Source organism: Mesitornis unicolor, unplaced genomic scaffold (assembly GCF_000695765.1).
Source record: "Mesitornis unicolor isolate BGI_N332 unplaced genomic scaffold, ASM69576v1 scaffold24221, whole genome shotgun sequence".
Lineage (NCBI taxonomy): Eukaryota > Metazoa > Chordata > Aves > Mesitornithiformes > Mesitornithidae > Mesitornis > Mesitornis unicolor.
In genome coordinates this window covers 5744-25764 of record NW_010166152.1, presented here as the reverse complement: position 1 = coordinate 25764, position 20021 = coordinate 5744, and the positions used below count along the sequence as shown (strand labels likewise).

The 20021-nt window shown below is 39.6% G+C and overlaps 1 protein-coding gene across 1 annotated transcript in view; it reads right to left on the bottom strand.

The window, feature by feature from the left end:
* The window catches only part of ARHGEF28 (Rho guanine nucleotide exchange factor (GEF) 28), a gene marked incomplete at its 5' end in the record, with an annotated part of 49902 nt that overhangs the window by 24609 nt on the left and 5272 nt on the right, over positions 1 to 20021 (bottom strand). The window contains 19 exons of the mRNA XM_010194872.1: positions 1015 to 1100; positions 1824 to 1955; positions 4622 to 4804; positions 5664 to 5758; positions 6439 to 6617; positions 7313 to 7389; positions 8367 to 8621; positions 9499 to 9616; positions 10007 to 10129; positions 10761 to 11011; positions 11464 to 11604; positions 12524 to 12651; positions 12747 to 12894; positions 13455 to 13503; positions 14843 to 14898; positions 15263 to 15395; positions 16825 to 16948; positions 17291 to 17330; positions 18177 to 18257. Of these exons, the coding sequence (XP_010193174.1) occupies positions 1015 to 1100; positions 1824 to 1955; positions 4622 to 4804; positions 5664 to 5758; positions 6439 to 6617; positions 7313 to 7389; positions 8367 to 8621; positions 9499 to 9616; positions 10007 to 10129; positions 10761 to 11011; positions 11464 to 11604; positions 12524 to 12651; positions 12747 to 12894; positions 13455 to 13503; positions 14843 to 14898; positions 15263 to 15395; positions 16825 to 16948; positions 17291 to 17330; positions 18177 to 18257 (2399 nt within the window). The remainder of the gene's footprint in view (positions 1 to 1014; positions 1101 to 1823; positions 1956 to 4621; positions 4805 to 5663; positions 5759 to 6438; positions 6618 to 7312; positions 7390 to 8366; positions 8622 to 9498; positions 9617 to 10006; positions 10130 to 10760; positions 11012 to 11463; positions 11605 to 12523; positions 12652 to 12746; positions 12895 to 13454; positions 13504 to 14842; positions 14899 to 15262; positions 15396 to 16824; positions 16949 to 17290; positions 17331 to 18176; positions 18258 to 20021) is intronic.

Here is a 20021-nt window from a genome sequence, read left to right as displayed (position 1 = left end):
AACATAGCAGTCTGGTAAGTAAAATGACCTAGAACTGTGCATGAGGCAATGTTATAGGGAGATTAGTGTATTAGCAAGAGTCTGCCAGAAATAGCTAGGAAGAAAACACCCCAAGGTTTCAGACACAAGCCCTCTTTCAGATGTGATGCAAAGACAGTATGCTAATGCTAAGTATCTCCTTTTCTAGCAAACTTTGCTTTCCATTTCAAGTCATGTATCTTCTGTTCTTGTCTCTCCCCTTTATTCCTTTTGCGGTCCTGCTTCTCCACCTAAGGACTCCACACTTACAGGTCAGTTTATTTCCACACAGTAAGTCATATTGCTCTTACTCTAACATGCTTTGCTGCTACCTGAAATTCATCATTCTAAATTCTGCCCAGAACTGACTTTTGATTCTGCTTTTTCCCCGCATGTGCTTATAGCCTACAGGACTTTGAAAAATTAGCAGTTTCTCTTCTATTCTCTAATTGTGCCATATAAAAAGAAAAAAATAAATTCTGAAGCAAGCTGGTGTAAGACAATCCATCTTATTTTATGTGCTTGTTCTCAAGACGAAGATCTTCCAATGCATAAGTCTTCATTGCATTAGCTGAGGTCTCTGTCATTGCAGGAGACTTTCATCATCCTGTGAACAGGAGGAGGGAGTAGAGGGAATACTATTGTCAGCTCCACAGAGATGGATGTATTGAATGATGACAGCAGACAACCAGGCTCTTAAGAGGCCCATGCAAGTGGTACAAAAGCATGGTGGCTGCTATTACAATCCACCGATCTGTAAACGTGGCAGGAAAATTGCTTTGTGCTTGGATTGTTTATGATTGCTTTTTAAAAATTCACTATTAATTGCAGTGACCTCTGTTAAATGGAATTATCTGGACTTGGATGAAATGAGTCTAAGCCATGCTTTGTGTTTTGGAACAGCCTTTAGATACTCCATAAAAATTCAGACAGCAGTTACATTCCCAGTATACAAAGTGCTACGTGCAACACAGGAAGAAAAATCAGTTACAATACCTTATCCTCTAGACTGGCACCTGCCATTTCCTTTTCAGCACTGAGATTGACTTCAGATGATTCTTCAAGTTCTTTTATTTCTGCATCTAACAAATAAAGGCCCAATAAAATGTAACAGAAAGATATCAAAGTATATTCTGACTATAGTAACAAAGTGCACACTTTTTCACATCTACTCACAGAATATTGAAAATAAGAGGTAATTCAGAGCTCCATAATGGGTTCTAGGCTGGAGAAAAGCAAATTTGGAAGCCAGGAGATGGCATAGGTGGGGCAATGCAGTTTTCCTACCTTAAAAATTAGTAGTGTTTCACTTGTGAAAGTTTGGAGATAAGTAGAGCCATATCACTACAAATGCTCTGCAGCAATGTTTTTTACAGAACTTTATTTGCATTTTTCTTGCAAGAAATCGTGCTATACCTTTTATAGCTGAAATTATGGGAATGTCAATCCTGGTTTTCAGGCCTTTTGACAAAAATGAGCTGACTTGGAAAGTGGCCTACTGCAATACAGATTTGCTGCCAAGCTGAGCAACAATGATGAGAAAGTGTATGGAGTAGCCAAACCCAAACCTGACTCAGTAATGCTGAATGCAGCCATATGCTATGGAAAAGCTGCAATGGATGCCAACCATCCATTTACTTCAATGAAATTATACGACAATTTACACTATGTAAGTATTTGCCCAAAGACAACTTTTATTATGTTATTTTCTACTGATTCTGCCATAGACTGAGAAAGCTTTTTTTAAAAAATCCTATATCAATTATTTTAGCACTGTATATGCAAAAGCATGAAATTTTACTCACCATCAACAACAGATTCCAAAATTTCATTGGCAGTAAATGTGTTCTTTACACTTAATTCCTCAATATTTTCCTCTGGTGATCTGTCTATTTCACTCACTTGTGACATCATTACAGCAACATGGAGACTTTCAACTAGAGAGAAAAACATACAGAATTGCAGAGACCCCTTAAATAGCTCCTTAATATATAAATAAGTGCCATAGAATCATAGAATAATTTAGGTTAGAAGGGACTTTCAGAGGTCATCTAGTCCAAAATCCTATTCAAAGATGGTTCAAATAAATTGAGTCATTCAGAGCTCCGTACAGACAAACTTCAAACATCTTCAAGAACAGAGACTTCACAGCCCCTCTGGGGAACCTGTTCTGAATTTTGTCCACCCTTGCAGTAGATAATTTTCCCTTACATTTAACTGGAATTGCCTGTGTTCCAGCTTATGCCTGTTGTCTCTTGTCCTATCACCATGTGCCTCCACAAAAAAATCTGGCATCTCTGTATCCTCTTCTAGGCAGCTAAGGACAGCAATGAGATCCCACCAAGCTGCCTTCTCTCAAGGCTGAACAGTCCATCTATCTCAGCCCATCTTCAGATGTTACATGCTCCAGTCATCTTGGTAACATTCACTGGATTTGTTCCGGTTTGTCAGTGTCTCTGTCGTCCTGGGGAGCCCAGCACTAAACACGGCACTTCAGATAGGTCTCACCAGGAACGAGTAGGGGAAGAATCACATCCTTCAACCTGCTGGCAACTCTTCTCCTAATGCAGCAGTCTAGGAGGCAGCTGGCCGCCTCTGCCACAAGGGTGCATTGCTGGCTTGTAGTCAATGCGCTCTGGAGTAGGACTTCCACATCCACTTCTGCAAAGCTATTTTCTATCCAGTCAGTAGCTAGCTTGTACCAACACATGGCATTACTCCATCCCACATGCAGGACTTCGCACTTGTCTTTGTCAAACTTTTAGCTGACTTTCTCTTAGCTGACTTTCCTGGTCATGTCTCCAGTATGTTGAACACATGACATCCTCATTTAGTGTCAGCCATGAATTCATTAAGAGTATATTCAATCCCTTGGTTACCTTCATTAATAAATATGTTGAACAGTATTGGTCTCAGTATCCATCCCTAAGGGAATCCTCTAATAAGACATTGCCACCTGGACATTGTACCATTGATCACAATCCTCTCAGCCCAGCAGTCCTGCCAATTTTTCACCCAGTTATGCAGCCTGCATCTCACCAATTCAGCTGTAAGGATACTACAGCCAGTGCAGACACTGTTGAAGGCCTTTCAGGTGTGAAGGTAAACATTTTCTTCTCTCCAACTCTTCTGTCATCATAAAAGCTGTCAGGTTGGTCAGATACAATTTGTTCTTGATGAGTCCATGCTGGCTGTCCCAAATCACCTTCTTGTCCTTCATGTGCTTGGAAATGGCTTCCAAGAGGATATGCTCTATCACCATCCCAGAGATGGAGGTGAGGTTGACTATTTTGTAGTTTCCTGTATATTCCTTCTTGAAGAGGAATGTGATGCTTGCCTTCTTTAAGTCATCAGGAACCTCTCCTGATCACTATGACCTTTTGAAGATGACAGAAAGCAGCCTCACAATGACATTGGCCAGCTCCCTGAGCAGCCTTGGATTTATCCTGTCTCATCCCACAGATTTGTTTATATTCACTTTGCTTAAGCACCCCCTAATTCTATCCTTCTCTACTGTGAGCCATGCTTTATTCCTATAGAGTCTGCTACTAGCTCAGAGACTTAGTATTTCAGTTCTGGAAAATGATTCCCACAAACTGCTGACAGTGTAAGCAATTGTAAATTCCTTACAGTGTGCTGAGCAGTTATGAAAGCCATGACATAATCAACAGCAACATTAGCATGACAGAAAGTGAAAATTAAAAGTGGGCTGAAGAAAGTGTGTAAGTGTAGGCTCCCATGTTAGCTAAAATGACATCTACTATTGCTTCACTGACTTATATTCCCTACCCAAATTTTATCAACAAAATGCCCTCTGGCTTCATAATGATGAAGTCAACCTTTGCTGCTTTATCAGTTCAAATGTAGTTATTAGCCCACACTCTCAATCTAGGTGATGGGATGTTTTTGATCTTGTAGTCCTTGTCAAAGAGCACAGAGCTCATGCTGAATATGACTCAGTTTACCAGGATTCTTTTCAGCTGAGTTTAGCAGGAGTTTAGCTAAATTTTCAACTAGGTGAGGTAGCCACAAATAACATTCCCTTCCTTCCTTCAGAGGACAGCACTGTAGGCAGCACAAGGCTCTAATGTGTCTGTTAGATAGCATGTAGGAAAAAAACCCCATGACTCCAACAGCAATTCTGACAGGTGTTTCTTGGCAGATCTCCCAAGATCATCTGCAATTTGGTCTGTATATGACCCTACATGATTCCAACCTGTCATCAAAGCAACCAAGTGAAGGTCAGGGACCAGGTTCAATATCGTACTGCATTCTGTGATCTACTTCAGAAGGCTGTGATGCCAGGAGGACAGCTAAGTGAACAATCCTCAGATACAACCTAACACCATGTCCCTGCCTGCTTACATATGGTGTCACACACTAAACATATCCCTTATCTTACAATCAGGCAGGTACCATCTCATGTATCTGACAAGTATAAACTTGAGAGACTTCTCTTCAATGCCTTTATGTCCTTTGCCAAGATTTTACACTGACAGTTCTTGAGACTTAACAGGATTGCAGCATAAGGGAACATGTCTGTCAACTTCAAATATCTGCCCATGTGAAGAGCCACCAGTCCACTTTTTCCATGCAAACTCACCTTCTCTGAGTGCTGCTGCCAGCAATGAAGCAGCCTGTGGAGTTTCTCCAGAGTCAGGTTTGATAAGGAGGTGAGGTTCTACATTGACATCCTCAAACCCACTTATATCTCCCAGTTCTGCATAGATATGCAACTTCTCTTCCAAACAACTACAGATCTGTTGGTCCTGGTTACTCAGTAATTCTGTCAACCAAAATTTAACACTATATTAATAATTTTTATATTGCGGGCAAAGCACATTTCCCATTTACCCTTCTAATTCTCACACCACATAGACTTTGCTAACTTGAGCTAGGGAACAGAGTTGTTCTATGCCTTTTTTATGTAGCCAGAAACCAAATTTATCAGATTATCCTGATGAAAGCTGGCACAGACCGTGGCAGATGCAGCAGCTCTGGCTACGCTCTGGGGCCATCAGCTTCCTCCTGTTCCACTCACAATGAGCAATGCTGGAAAAACAGTTGGCTCAGGCAGCCGGAACACACATTGATTGAGCGTCTCAATGTCAAAGAGGAACACCTACTCTCAGCGGAGGATGCCCTTCCCTGTGGCTTTCTCCAAGAAGGACATTCCTGGAAATTCTCTCCTTGCAGCAGTCTAAAGATGTGGAAGTTATGTGTAGGGGAACAAAGGAAGCAAAATTTATCCCTATTAGCTACATTTTCAGATAAAAATAGTAGCAGCTAAGGAAGAAAAGCCATAAACAAGCACAAAACTACAGAATTAATGAAAATTTGAAGTATTTCCACTAACTGGGAACTATCTGACCCTGATGCTAATCAGGGAAATTCAGTGTTTACTCTGAAAGCATCCATTTGTCCTTTTCATTTGTACTCATGGTAATGTAGCAAAAATATAATGTGATTCGAAAAAATTGTTTTATTTCAGGAAAACCACATGAAACAATCACACCTCCCTAGCTCTCTCTGCTGTGACTGCCTGTCAAGCCACTCTGAACCCACTAGCCAGAATGGGCACATCTTTCATTCACCCTGAACTCTCACAATGTAGGAGCTCTCAGAGTAGCAGGAAGGTACTGCACCTTGACATTTCTGAATTCTGGATGCTTTGGCCTCAGCAATACGTCTGTCCTCATCAGATTCACTCATTTTTCCTTCTTCTTCTTCCTCTGGACAACTTCAAAGATGAAAGACAAACAAAGGTGGATAAAGCAAAATCTGCAAGTCACATATTCATCTTCAGCACAGTATTGCATTCATAATAAACAGTACACAACATCAACACCAACTTTTGCTACAATCCAGAAGCATGCCATTTGTCTGCTTCTTTAAAAAGTAGTAACTGGACAAAACCAGACTGAACGACTCCTATTAATTCTGCTAAGACTGCATTGTGCAGCAAATGGGTAACTGGTCCTCACACAGGTTTGCAGTGCTAAGCATAACTTGGGATCCACAAGAAGCAATGCTTTCCCTGCCATTCTTAAGGAGCTGACACCAAGATAACAGCCATGATTCTACGATTTTCCCAAAACGGGTGAATGGACACCTGCAGGACTCTGGAAAGAATCCAGTGCCAAAGGCAAAGGTGAGGTAAGCAAACAGTGTTTGGTAAGGACATCTAATGGGGAGCAGAAAGGGTCAACTGATTCAGTGAGAAACCAGAAGTAACATGGGAAGTTTTGCAGAAGCAATGGTGATGTTTTGGAGTCTGTGAATCCTGCGTTCAGAATAAAACCCAACCTCACAGGATGAATCCAGTGCAACACAGAACAGAGAGCACACTGCCATGAATATCTAACCAACCTCCCATCTGCTTTGGACTACAGGATGAAAACCAAAACCCTGTTCCTCTACCTTTCCACAGCATCTTGAATATGCCTCATCCAGTTGTTACGCTCCTCTTTGGAGTTAGTATGAACCTCATACATCTCAGGCCCTGCAGATGAAGCACTAATCAAAAATATCCCCCTTTCTTCGTTGGCTACTTCTCTTACTATGAGTCTCTGAAGGGAGATAACAGAAGGCTTCTGGTCCTGGAGGAAACAGTCATAGCACACGCAAATAATAAATTACTGTCTTATAAAACACAACATTTTTAGAAAAGCATGATTTTTCCAATAAATGGACTAATTCTAGTTCTGGTATAGTCAGACTATGAATGTTCTCACCAGGTGTAAAAGGCTGCAAGTTTTAAGTATTGAGACATCTTTTTAAACTATTTTTAAAAACACACTATAGTATTTATGAACAAGTAAAGCACTGAATATGTGCTAAAAAGTCAGTCCCAGAGGCTTAATAATACTGAGGCACAGTATTCATGTCTCTCCATGACCTTTCATACATTTTATGTGTGTTTACTACTACATTTGCAGTTAAATTCTTCTTCTGTTTTGTTCTACAGAACCAGAAGTTAAAATTTATTTCCGATAACTGAAAGGGCTTGCTCTACTTCCCATCTTCATAATCAGATAGGCATGACACTAAAAAAATTATTGTGTTAGTTTCATTCTTCTTCCTAAAAAAATTATTTCATTTTGAAAATAAACTTAATTTTCCACATACTGGCATATTACTGTTCTGAATAATCTACCAGGATTTAAAACAAACACACAAAAAACCCCACCTCCACAACATTATGTGGGAATAACATATAAAAGGACCCTAACTTTCCAGAAATGCACAAATAAAAGCACGATGTGTATATTCAAACATCTGATAATATACTTACAACAGCTGCAAAGATGTATTTTTGATCTTTCTCATGTAAGAACAGTAGTACATCAGTTAGAAGCAGAGCTAAGGTGTCTTAAAATTAGAAGAGGAAAATAATGTTTTTTAATTAAAGTTATTACAATTATAGTTAATTTCTTCTTTTATCTTTAAAAAGGGAGAAGCCCTGATCAATAAATATCCTCCAGAATCCTACAGTAAACTAAACAGGAAATAACTGGACTAGCCTATGGTCTACATAAAGCAACTGCATGCTGTCACTTTTCATCTCGCAGGTAAGACCACGCTTTCTGCTATCTACGCTCCTGTAGTGCCGTGCTGAAGCCCAATGAAAGAAGAAACCCTCACTCCAATGTCACCACAACTTCCACAAGCCACTCACAGGCAACCGGGCAAAGACTACCTCACATAAATTCTGGTTTACCTATGCTGTAATATATAAAGTATATATGTGTATATACTCACAACACAATGTAATACTAATAAAAGTATTTCTGGAATAACAATGAACAGTTGGCTTTATAAAGCTGTACAGCAAATATTACTAATCTCAAAAAACCCCCAACCCCTACATGTGATTAACAGCAAAAATCAAATTCTAGGCTTGCATGTGAAAATTTGGCTCCTGCCAAATGTGGCTGCAGATTTTCTTTTCCACTCCAGATGTCCCAGTACCACTGAAGAACAGCATGTGATTTTGCATGCATTATTTCTAATGGCCTGTGCTGTGAACAATCTGAATGCTTAAGTCAAGAATCTATGTTATGGAACGAATCTGCAAGCTGTAGGAAATGAAAGGAGGGACTGAAAGAAGAAATGCAGCTCATAGCTTTGTATGTGACCCTGCCTTCTTACCCAGATATACAGTGGATTACCCACAAACCATGGCAGCTTCTGGAACTACTCTTCTAGCAATTAGTGGCATATTCTCAACACTATTACCTCAGAAATCTGTGTTTGTAATACACTGTAATAAAGTATATTCATACTTAAACCAAACAATCCTCATATGTTATTTGCAAATAAAGAGTCGGGGAACTTTACTGGAATACCTTTGAAACGACCAGTGGCTGTCTTCCAGTACACTAAACCTTCATGAAGAAGTATCCTCTCTTTCTTCATCAAGTCTTGCTTCCTAAAAACATTGCCATTTTTCAGCTTTGTATATGTTTTGTTTTCAGTTCTATTGAGGACTTCCAAAAGCTTTTGCTTTTTCTCATATTCATTCACTTTCAAATCTACTGCTGCAATCATGTCCTTAATTAGATAAAGGGCTTTGCAGAGGTCTTTATGTTCATCTGTTCCTTCTGTATGAAACAAAAAGTAAACAACATTATAGTAGTCACCATATTCAAGAGAAGATATCACTCTTTACTTTCTGGGAACAATGAACATGATGCAAAGCTTAAATCAATAAATACGTCATTTTGAGTTGAACCTGGCAATCAATTTACTGGAAATGTTAGAGGCATCTACCTTTGTCTGACTTGCCTATTCAAAGATGACATGTACCTCAGATTTATTCATTAGTCAAAACAACATGTTGAATAGTTTCTGACATATTTATGAGCTGTTAGCATTTTTAACATTTTACTGGCTAAGTAAATCTCATAGTATATTACTCTCCTGGCTAATTTAAAAACCCCTTGAAACAGGATTGTGTGTACAAAAGGTTTGCATTTGGAGATGCAGTTTTCTACAATGTTCATTTATTGCCCATCTGGGGACCAAATCTGTAAGTTATTAGTGTTTCTAAAATGCTCCAGAAAATTCCAGAGGTCATTCAAGCTTTTTTTGAAAAACTGGGGAATAATTTACAAAACATTTGCCTAGTCCTACTTACAAGAGACTCCACTGGAATTAATTTTAAAGAAGGTGCAGATGCATGCCTTCATTAGTTCACGTCCTTTAGTCAAGATCTTTTGCTAAAACGAGTATACTTTTCTGGTCTTCTATGGCTTACTTAGCTGGAATACTATAAATTTTCACAGCCTGGCATTCACAAAGACTACATACACAGTCACACTGTTTAGGTGACATTTGTCTGAACAGTAGATATTTACGTTGCTTTGGTTCTCTACAGAGCAGTGAATTTCACCTTTCGTTATACTGTAGCAGTGCCTATTCCTTACATCAGAAACACTAGAATTCCAGACATGAAGCAACACCTTAGCTTTTATTCACCTTTCGAGTATTGCAATATCCTTTCAACCAGAACAGGGTATTTGGTGATTCGCTGGGTGACGAGCAGAATGCACTCAGGGATTCCTCGGCGTCGTGCCAACAGGTTACTATTTCTCAGCTGCACAGACACAAATATATACCTTAAGTAGTAAATGCTTATTAAACCACCAATTGACTAAGAAGAAATATTATCTAAATTCATTAGAATAAGCTAAAACAAAATGCTTGGTTATCTGAACCATCCCCAAGGAACAGTTGTTACCCTGAGTGATGAGGTATACTGTAACAGGAACATGTATGTAATACAAACTGGATGCCAAAGCTTTCTTAAATTTGAAGGAAAAATGTAATTTATCAGCTTACTGGTTAAGGGGGAAAAACTTTGCCATTTTTATAAGCTATTAAAAGTGAGTTACTGAATATCATTTCAATCCTAAATCTAAATAAATGCTATGTCTCTTTTGCCTGAGCATTTTATCAATAGTATCATATTTCCATGGAAACTTACTTTAATAAAATTGTGGAACTTCTTGTTTTGCTGCAATTCTTTGAAGAGATTAACTGCTTCTTTTTGATGGCTGCAAAACTTTCCATATATTTCCTTCATTTTTGTTGCATTTTGCTCTGAAAACTGAAGAAATTAATAAGTGAATTGTGCTCAACATTGCACCTAGTATATAAGTGTATACCTTTAACTAATATATTTTGTACAAATACAGAACTTTAAACTTTTCTCCTACATGTTTCTCAAGTTCTCTGATTTTCAATAACAGAGCCTGTCACTACAGAATAAAAACAGGCTAGCAATTTTTAGGAGTAAGAGGAACATACTGTACACAGAGTACAAGTGACCTTCACTAACAGTCTTTCCAATAGCAGTTACAACAATTATCATGACAGCATTTCCTTCACCTTTTTGCATGCACAATCTTGTTGAGGCTTACTTGTATTCATTTGATCTCCACACAACTTCTAGCCAAGACAGTAGTTCAGATGCTTAATTTCAGTGGATTGAAAACTAACTGACCAAAGGTGAAAAGCCACACACTCCTGATTGCAAGGAGCTGAATGGAAGTTCATCCCAGTTTCATCACAGTTACTTGTCAGTAATTATTTTCTCTCATAGCTGTTTCACCCTGCAATACTCTGGAGGGGATGAAGCAACCGTAGCCCTTTTCCTGCCCATAAAAGTTTTAAATCAATAAATTGCTTAATTTGGGAATCTTAGGTGCACAAAGAATTAACAGAGCTGGTGTCTCTACCTGCTGCACCAGGATGTCTCCAACTCTGCTGATTATAAAATTACGTTCACTCCCTGCCTCACATGATTCCTGCCATCTCTCCTTCATTCTGCAGAAGAACTGCCTGTGGATCTCCAGGAGCTCATCTAGACAGGGGAATATTCTGTCCACTGTGGTGTGGTCCAGCTGCAGTTCTTCCTTCATCCCTTTCCTGAATATTTCAGACATAATGAACAGAGTATGGATGTGATGCACTTCTGTTTGCATCAGCTCTGCAATAGAAAACAGTATAGTATAGTAATCACCTTCAAAGATAAGACTTTAGGAACATTCAGATACAGAGTCGTAATTATTTTTAAAGTGTGAGCCTCAAATCTAACAGATTATGTCAGTAGGAAAACATCGTTTGTCTGGCTCTGGCCCAGTTCTCTCAACTGTGCCCCACAGAACAAGCTGGAGTAGGAACTGCTTGAGCTGGGGATTGGATGAATTTACTTCCAACCTCAATCATTCTGAGAACAATGTAGACATGTCTTTGGTAGTCAACACTCTCCACTTCCTTAGCTCTAGGACACATTGTAATTTGTGACAACAGTATTTTTTAAACATTCTTATTCATTCTGAGTTGAAGCATTCATTCTTCTGGACGTAAAACATGTAGGCTCCCTCTCTGTCTTCTAAGCCACATTGCTATTAAAGCTACACAAAGCTTTGAAATACTGACCGAAAATTACATCCTGCCTCTTGACAACATCCTTTTCTTGCTTGCTACAGAACATTGGATCCACAACAAGACTCCAGGACTCTGCCTCAAACTTCTGTGCATCTGTGTGGAGATCAGTCCACTGAGACAAATCCACATTATCTACGATAAAATGTGTATCTCATTAACACCAAGCATATGAACAGTAAGGGAAGTTCCTTTGCACATGCAGATCTATTCATAAAGCAAGAGGAACACATCACAGGGATCAACTTTAGACAAGCCTTCTGCAAACACTGGCAGTGGCTTTACAACAGAGAAACTTGCCAGATGTCAATATAATTACCAAAGTGTTGAAATGCATACATGACAGCAGGGGAGGGAAAAGAAAAAAAAAACACCCTTTGTTTCTCCGATTAAATAGATTTATACTTCTTTGCTTGAATGAAATTTTTAAAATTTAAAAATAACATCAAACATTGTCAAAAACAGCTTTGGTATTGGAGGGGCACTGGTCATTTTGCAAATGTCCAGTGAGACATATCTGCACCATCCTTTGTGAGTGAATGCCCTTCGGCTTTGAAATTCAGACTCACATCTAATTACAGAAAGAGCTTATTTCTATTCAATTCACAGGAGTATGTAGCCTTTTTAGGAGGGCAGTTCACCAGCAGAAAATAAGATTTTGGGGCTACTGAGGAAATACAAGTGATGTAGGTTTATGTTTTGCAATGCACACCATCAATGGAGATAATTAGATGAGCACAGAAGAAAAATATATTACTGTTCTGGTTCTGCAAGAATGCCAAATACATTTATCCCTGTTATTTTAAAATGGTAATACCATAGGAAAAAAGATTCTAAAAGTTATCAAAGAATTAGTTAAAGGAAGAAAGGAAAAGTTGTATTTTAAGACAAACATGTCTGATTGTATCATTTTAATGAAGGACATAATAGTAATTATCAAAAATAGATGCTATTTTAGCAGATGAAATGGTTTCCTATATCAACTAAGGAGTTATTCTATTTTGCACTTTCCCATACAGGTTATAAAACGCAGTATCTGTGCCATACTTCTTACCTTCCATCACAAAAGGATCCATTGAAGAAAAGGTCCTTAATGCTTGTAACATCTCTTCAGACCGTGACTTGGAAGTCCAGGTGCTAGTCTCAGAGTCTTGTTCAGAAAATGGCATAGAACTTTTACAGCTGAAAAAAACCACACACATTTATTTAATGGTTTCGGTTTTCATAGAAATGTTGAATTATGTATTTAGCATATTCCTCCAGCTGCTGCCCTCTACCTTTCGAAACTGGCACTGAGGACACTTCTGGACAAGAAGTGGGACTGCTGTAAGGTCTGTCTCCTTCCAGCAGACAGTCCAACAGGCACAGAGCAAGACGGATGTACTGGGGAGTGCACCATCTGTGTAATGTCTCCAGGCAGGGAATCTGTGAGGCAAAGCACAAACAATGTAGAGTAAGTCATCAACAGCACAGTTATACTGTGAAATGCTATTTGGTATCTGGTGTTCATACAGAGGTGTTCATATACCTATAATGGGTATCAAGAATGTCTGCTTAGCATGGTACAAGACCATGATGGTCTTCCACAGAATATAAAGATAAGCCTGTAGACAAGGTGGAATAGCTCCAGCATGGAGCGTATTGAGAAGAAAAAAATCTCAAATCACACATGCTCTAATATTGCATCCTGAGCATGGGAGACTCAAATATTTGTGCATACAGTAAATGACATACTCAAAAGCACAAGACAGAATGGACTACTTTTGATTTTCATTCTCACTGACAACAAAACTCCCACTCACCTTAGTAGGAGTTAATTCGACAGCAGTTTCTTAAGAAATCCTACTCATATTAAAGACACACACACTTTCTTACAGATACTGAAATTAGAAATACAAAACATACAAGTGATGTAATAGGGTTTGTGTTGTCAGTCCCGTGATAATTGAGGCTTAGAAGTACTAACTTTACACCTCCAAACTTACTTGTTACACCAGCTTGGGGTTTATTTTTATTGTATCTCTCCTGGGATTTCTGAAAAAGGAAGAATTTTATGAAACTGCAATGAAATCATAGCTAACAACACACTGAATAATAAAATCGGTAACTCACTGCCATAATCACACAAAAGGGCTTCTAAGAAAATGGTCCTAAATTATAGGTCTATTTTCTACCAATAATCAATAAATCCAAGTTTATTAGTAACTGGTAGATAATAATATGCAAAGTAGAATTATATTATTTGTACTACAATACCAAACTGAATCTGGTTATTCTAAACCAAGGCACTGATTTACAGCATTCTACTTTCTCTATACAACTATTGCCTGTGAAGGCTCCAAGGAAAGGAGTTGATATTTAGCACTTGGCTGTATTTCACTTGAGGTGGGTCAGTGAACATTTATTCTTGTTAAGATGAATCAGGGTGGCAGGGGCTCTTGTCACCTCTTGACAAACAACCTACCAGCCCCAGCAATTAAAACTGCCACAGTTCAGCTATTCTAATGCCCTAAAGTTGCTCAGAAAATTGTGAAAGGGTATGATGTGACAGTTACAACCAAAATAAATAAAACCATCTGATTCAAGTCCAGGCTAAGGTACTTACATCAAAAATTCTGTATGGAAACATGTTCTCCCTGCAAGCCATCATGATGCAAAACGTAGCTACACCAGAAAGACACTCTCCATTATTTTGAAAAATGACCTGTGGCACACTTCCCTCCAAGTCCCATTTCATTCCATGAGGGTAGAAGCCTTACACATCTTTTTTTGAAAGCAACACCTTTGTCATTATAACCTCACCGTGCCTATATTCCTACTTAAAGGGAGGCAGTACCTGGCAGCTCCAGTGCTGATTTTGGCCTATCTGCAGTGGCAGCTGAACACTGGGAGCAATTCTCTATGGAAGCTGTGGAGTCTCCTCCTCCAGAGATTTTCCAGAACAGGTCAGACAAACATCTGCCCAAATTGTTACCTAGCAGTGAGCCTGCCTGAGGGTGAGCAGGTAGACTAGGTTGCGTCCCAAAGTCTCTTCCATCTCTGCTTTCCATTATTCCAAACATATGGGACACCACTTCTATACAGGGGGCTATCTGTGGTTGTGAGGAGCCTTTCCTTTTAAGCCCTTTGTTGATCCCTTCTGGCACACCATTTCACAATTTGAACTTGCAGCTCTTCAAAAATAAAAATACCTCTTTAAACTGATTTTTGACTCTCTTGCAAAAATTGCTGTTCAGGCACAGTGCTTGCTCTGTCCTTTGCAGACACTAGGCCTGGGCAGGCTGTGTGTACTTTCTTTTTTCCTTCATGATGTTTCCAGGCCCCTTGGAAAGAAGACATGCTATAGTGAGAAAGGCGCGGTATAGGACATTACCTTGGTACACACAGGAGCAGACTCCTTGCAGCTCTTATGCACAATCACGTTGCAATCTGAAAGAGAAGGCACATTTCAAAGCCTGGCATTGAACAGGGTCCCCAAAATGTTACTCTTGAGCTTCACCTTTTTCCTTTTCAGGTCCACTAACTAAAGTAGCCCTAAGGATGCTTTGCTGTCACACCTTCTGGGTAAGAAGGAGGTTATCCTAATGTGCTGAGGATAGGAGATGGCCATGGTCCCTTCTGAAGCTGTCACCTGCCATCCTTCCTACCTCTCCCTTGTCAACTTCAGCCTGTTACATAAAGAGGGTACATCAAAAATTAGGCAAGGTTTCTTTTTGAAACAAAACACTGAACCAGGATCTTGAAGCAGGACGGAGCACTATAAGTTAATGCACGAAAGCCATCAACTACTTACATGAGCACTGCAGTGACTCCTTCCCTAGGAGGGCCTTTTCACAGACCATACATGGGATAACTCCTGAGAAGGTGCCATTTGTAAAATTGTGCCTGTTCAGTTTCTCTTTATCTTTGGTATCTTTGTTTTTTGTCTTCATCCCCATCCGCAAAGGCAGGAAAAAAGAAAAAGAAAAAAAAAATGGAGACGTTACAAAAGAAGATAAACCGATTTGATCTTTAAAACACCAAAACAGTCCTTTTTAAGAACATACTATTCTAAAACATTTATTCCCTGTCCTGGACAACTTGTCACAGTATACTATATTATTGCATTCAACATTGCTGAAGTTCTAAAATGATACAGGCATTGCTTTCACTGGCAGCTAAGCCAGCAAGCATTATCAGGGAAGACTGACAGAAAAACATTTCTAAAGCTGCAAAAAAGGAAGGGCCAGAAAATAAAATTTAAGTAGTGTTATTGACTGGACACATTAACATCAATGCCTACATCTCCCTGAAGCACACATGCAAACTCATACCTCTGCAGTTAAAGCTGCAGTTAAGTAAATTTAGACAACTTGTCTTTACATCTTAGAAGACATGAAAAAGAACCTATGTTTTTAATAGTGTTAATGCATTTAATAGATTCTGCCTATTTTTACAGTACTTCTGATGGTGTGGGTATACATTTCTTTGAGCAGCCCTCGTAGTTATTCTTTAGGAGACCACATAGACACAGGCTAACGTATGGCTGGGGGACCAGACATACATGTTTACAGCCAGGTGGACCAGACATACATGTTCACAGCCAGTTCTGCCACTCTTGAAGGTATTGCCTCAGCCAAGCATCTTCACATTTGTGTACCTTAGGATATCCTGGGGCATGGGAAGGCATACTAGAAAGCCTGCAAAACTGCTGAAAAGCCATCTGAAAAGATCCTGTAGGCCAAATCCATCTCTCAAGCTGCTAATTGATGCTGTTAATCTAAATTTTAAATGTCTTAAAAATAAACCACAAATGTTCTAACTTACCTTCCATAGTATGGATATTTGACTATGCAGGCCTTGAATCTGCAACTCTCTAACACTAAGCATTGCTTACTCATGCAAGAAGTCCCATTAACTTCAAATAAGGCAAATTCAACTAACTATGTGCCAACGTAGAAGTTACAGGCTCAATTACTTATTTAAAGTAATTGCAGCAAAAGAACCTCTTAATTTTATTTGACAAAGAGAAAAATATTTCTTAAAAGCAAGGCAATTCATGTATTTAAAATTTGGCTCAATTGTCAAATGAGATTATTGATAACATCCAAAAAATGGCACGGGAAATACTCGATACTGTTCAGCTAAGGCTACTGTTTAAAAAGACAGCTGGTTTTTAACATGAAGGCTATTTCAGGATATTCTGCATAGGTTATAAAATTAAAAAATAAAGATAAAAGTTTCATCCTATTACTTATGTGGTTTTGTAACAAACAACAGCTTACCTTTACACAAAATTTTAGATTGTCATCTATAATACATTTAATTACAGTGACATAATTATCCATAATAATATAGACAAAAATCCCAAATTACCTTACACTTATTCCGAGTACTGGTCATTCTGTTCATCAGAAAGCTGAAAGTCCGACTCACTTTATACTTTTCAGATTCATTTTTTGAGGGTACAAGGTATTTATTCCATTCCTCCACCTGAATCCTAAAACAGAGACGAGTGAAAAAACTAAACAGTTCCTTAAAACAGAGCAGAATCTGGATGGTTACATATCTATATCTATAGCAAACAGAGGCACATCCCTACTGTGCATGTCCCACACAGCAAATCCCCACTGCAGGACATGCATGGCAGGGAAAGGGAGCTGGGCTGAGCTCAGTACAGGGTTTAAGCATGGGCTGACAGGTCCCCTAGGCAGGAATTGCTCCCCTAAACCGCTGGTAAAAGCCAGTTGTGAGGGGTGCCGAGGCCTCTTCCCTGCTCTGCTCCCTAGATGGCATTTTTGCTCCCGGCACCTCAAAACACAGGTGTGACCAAAACCCTTACCTTTTCTCTCGGGACTGCTCAGGCAGGCTGTACGCTCGCTCTGCAAGACATGAACAGTTAATGAGCACTCTGACTGCAAGGTCGTCATATTTGTTTGAAATGCACAACCTCCACCAGGCCATAAGCTTCTTGTTAAGTGCTTGCAACCTCATTTGAAAATTAGAAAAGCAATAAATATATATATATATTAGAAGCAGCTTTTTCTAGGATAATACCACTGCCTACTAAGCTTTGTTTAGTTGGCAGAATCTGCCACAATGGAGATGGGTATCAGTGAATGCCACTCTCTGCAAACAGTCTGATTTTAAGAATAACAAAAAATATTTATTTTGTTTTATTCCTACCTAGAGAAATATCACTAATCCATGTACTGCACAGAACATGTAACATGTTATAAGCTTACATTCTGGATAAAGTACGGACAACTGAAAGAGATACTTTTCAAAAAAGTGTCTAAAAGGCAAAATAAAAGATAAACAATTCAGTTGGGTTGTTTTGGAAGTTAAAAAAAAACCAGACTCCTTTACCATTTCCAAATTAGAAGTCAACCCATTTTGCAGAGATTTTTTGCCAAGGGTATGATTTAGAAAGATACTCAAACACCTGCCTAAGTCAAAGCATCAGGCTATGCCTTATTTAAAGTTAGACAGAAACTTAAACATGCTTTGCTGAATCAGCGTGTCTTCAGACAAACATAGGCTTCGGGTTAGTGACAGCTAGAGTTTTTAAACAAAGACATAGCAACACTAAAACAGCATTTCAGTTAGTTACCAGGCACAACCTGTGCCACAAGTTGCTTTCAGAAGAAACAAAGGCCATGTATCCATGAGAGATGAAGGCAGCCTCATGCAAAACAGTGCCATGGGGTTGGTGTTGCAGTACTTACTACAGGGGTGGAGAAGAGAGACTGACTTAGGGAGTGAAAGAGCCTGAAGGAGGGACTGACCACTGTTCATGAGCACACCATCTACAGAGCAGGGACAAAGTTTTTACTGTTACAGTCTGGTAACACCTTCTTGAAAGAAAGCAGGTAGTTATTTAGAATTTGAGCATACTGAAAAGCTTCCATCAGAAATGAATGGTGATTTCCCACTTTTTTTTTGTACCTTGTGTGAGAAAGACCAGCCTGTTGCCATACTGCAGGCTTCTGCTTTCGCTTACATTTAATTGCCACATACAAGGTCAGCAGCACCTCCCTCCTGCATAGCTAAGACATGAGTGAGGTGTTTGAAGTGCTAGCAGCTGGGGAGAGGGGAAGGGGCAGGTTTTCAGTTTGCAGACACCACTGCCAGCTGCCAAATGCTCTGTTCCATGCTCCCATCCCCACAAGAGGGAGGGACAAGGCAGAAGGTGCTGGTGCCAGGGAACTGCCAGCAATTGAACCTCAGCAGATCACTGCCCTCCCTCCCAGCAGCACACCCCACCTGCCTGTCTCCAAAGCATGGACAGGAAAGGGTTTCCACTTTCTCCACAGCACAGGTAAATATCCAGCACTGACTCTCCTGGTGAAAAGGGAGAGAGAATGGACAGGACGTGTGCCTGAGCCTAAATCAGGTCAGAACAGGTACTAGTTCCTGGATTAAATTTAACGGGCTGTGACACCAACAGTCCTTTCAGCCGCAAAGTCAAAGGAATTCTGTTTTAACTTTAGGCATATGCCACAGGACTTTGCTGATCTGCAATCCTCCACTCCTGTGATATATTTTTCTCAATTTCTTCTACCTCATTTTGCCAAAGACTTCTCACCTAATCTATAGGATACAAATGGTTACAGGTACGTAAGGTGACATGGAAAAATACAACACAGCACACAGTCCCCCTTACAAGACAACATGAAATTTTACAGTGAATTTGAGCAACAAGAAACAAGTTACCTGCTGCACCGCTTAACACAATTTCTCAAGGAAAAAAAACCAAATGTCTTTATTCACTGTATGTTTGCCCATCAGCTTTCTCCATCTTACAATCCCAACAGCTTTGAATTTGATAACTGGTTTCAAGGTTAATGATAACATTCCCACAACTTTTGTGTGTTTTGACATTCAGTGCCATAGAATCATGGCATGGTTTGGGTTAGAAGGGACTTTCAAAGATCACCTGGTCCAACTCCCCTGCCATGGGGGCTCAAAGCCCCATCCAACCTGACTTTGAACACTTCCAGTGATGGGGCATACACAACTTCTCTGGATGTCCATCCTATCTGGTTCACTGTAACTCATAACCAGTCTGCACTTGTCTTGCCTCTTGCTCAGGACTTGTGGAAAGGTAAAGGTATGCTGGAGGGAGAGACGAGTTGGAAGTATGGCAGTGGACAGGGTTGTAAGGGACAGAGGACAAGTTTCTTGAAATGCAAATGTTTTTCACATGATGTGATCTATATGAAAAACACAGTATACATATTTGACACTTTGCATGGTTTTCAAATATAACCTATACCATCACTGACAAAAGTGTAAGCTGACTTCTAAATATGAAACTCTATGTCTAGAAATAAAGCATGCTAGAAACAATTTGTAAAAAATTACAGGCTTCTTTCATAGACAGTCCTCCGACTCCACTTGATGGAGAGGGGGGTTTTGCTCCCCAGCCTGTGAAGACCACAGCCCATCCACATTGCAGAGATTCCCTGGGATCTGCAGGAAGCTGGGGCCATCCACCCTCCTTGAAACCACTTCAGTGTCATCCTGAGCCTCCCTGCAGTCTCTGCTGGGCACCCAGGAGGAGGGTGGGG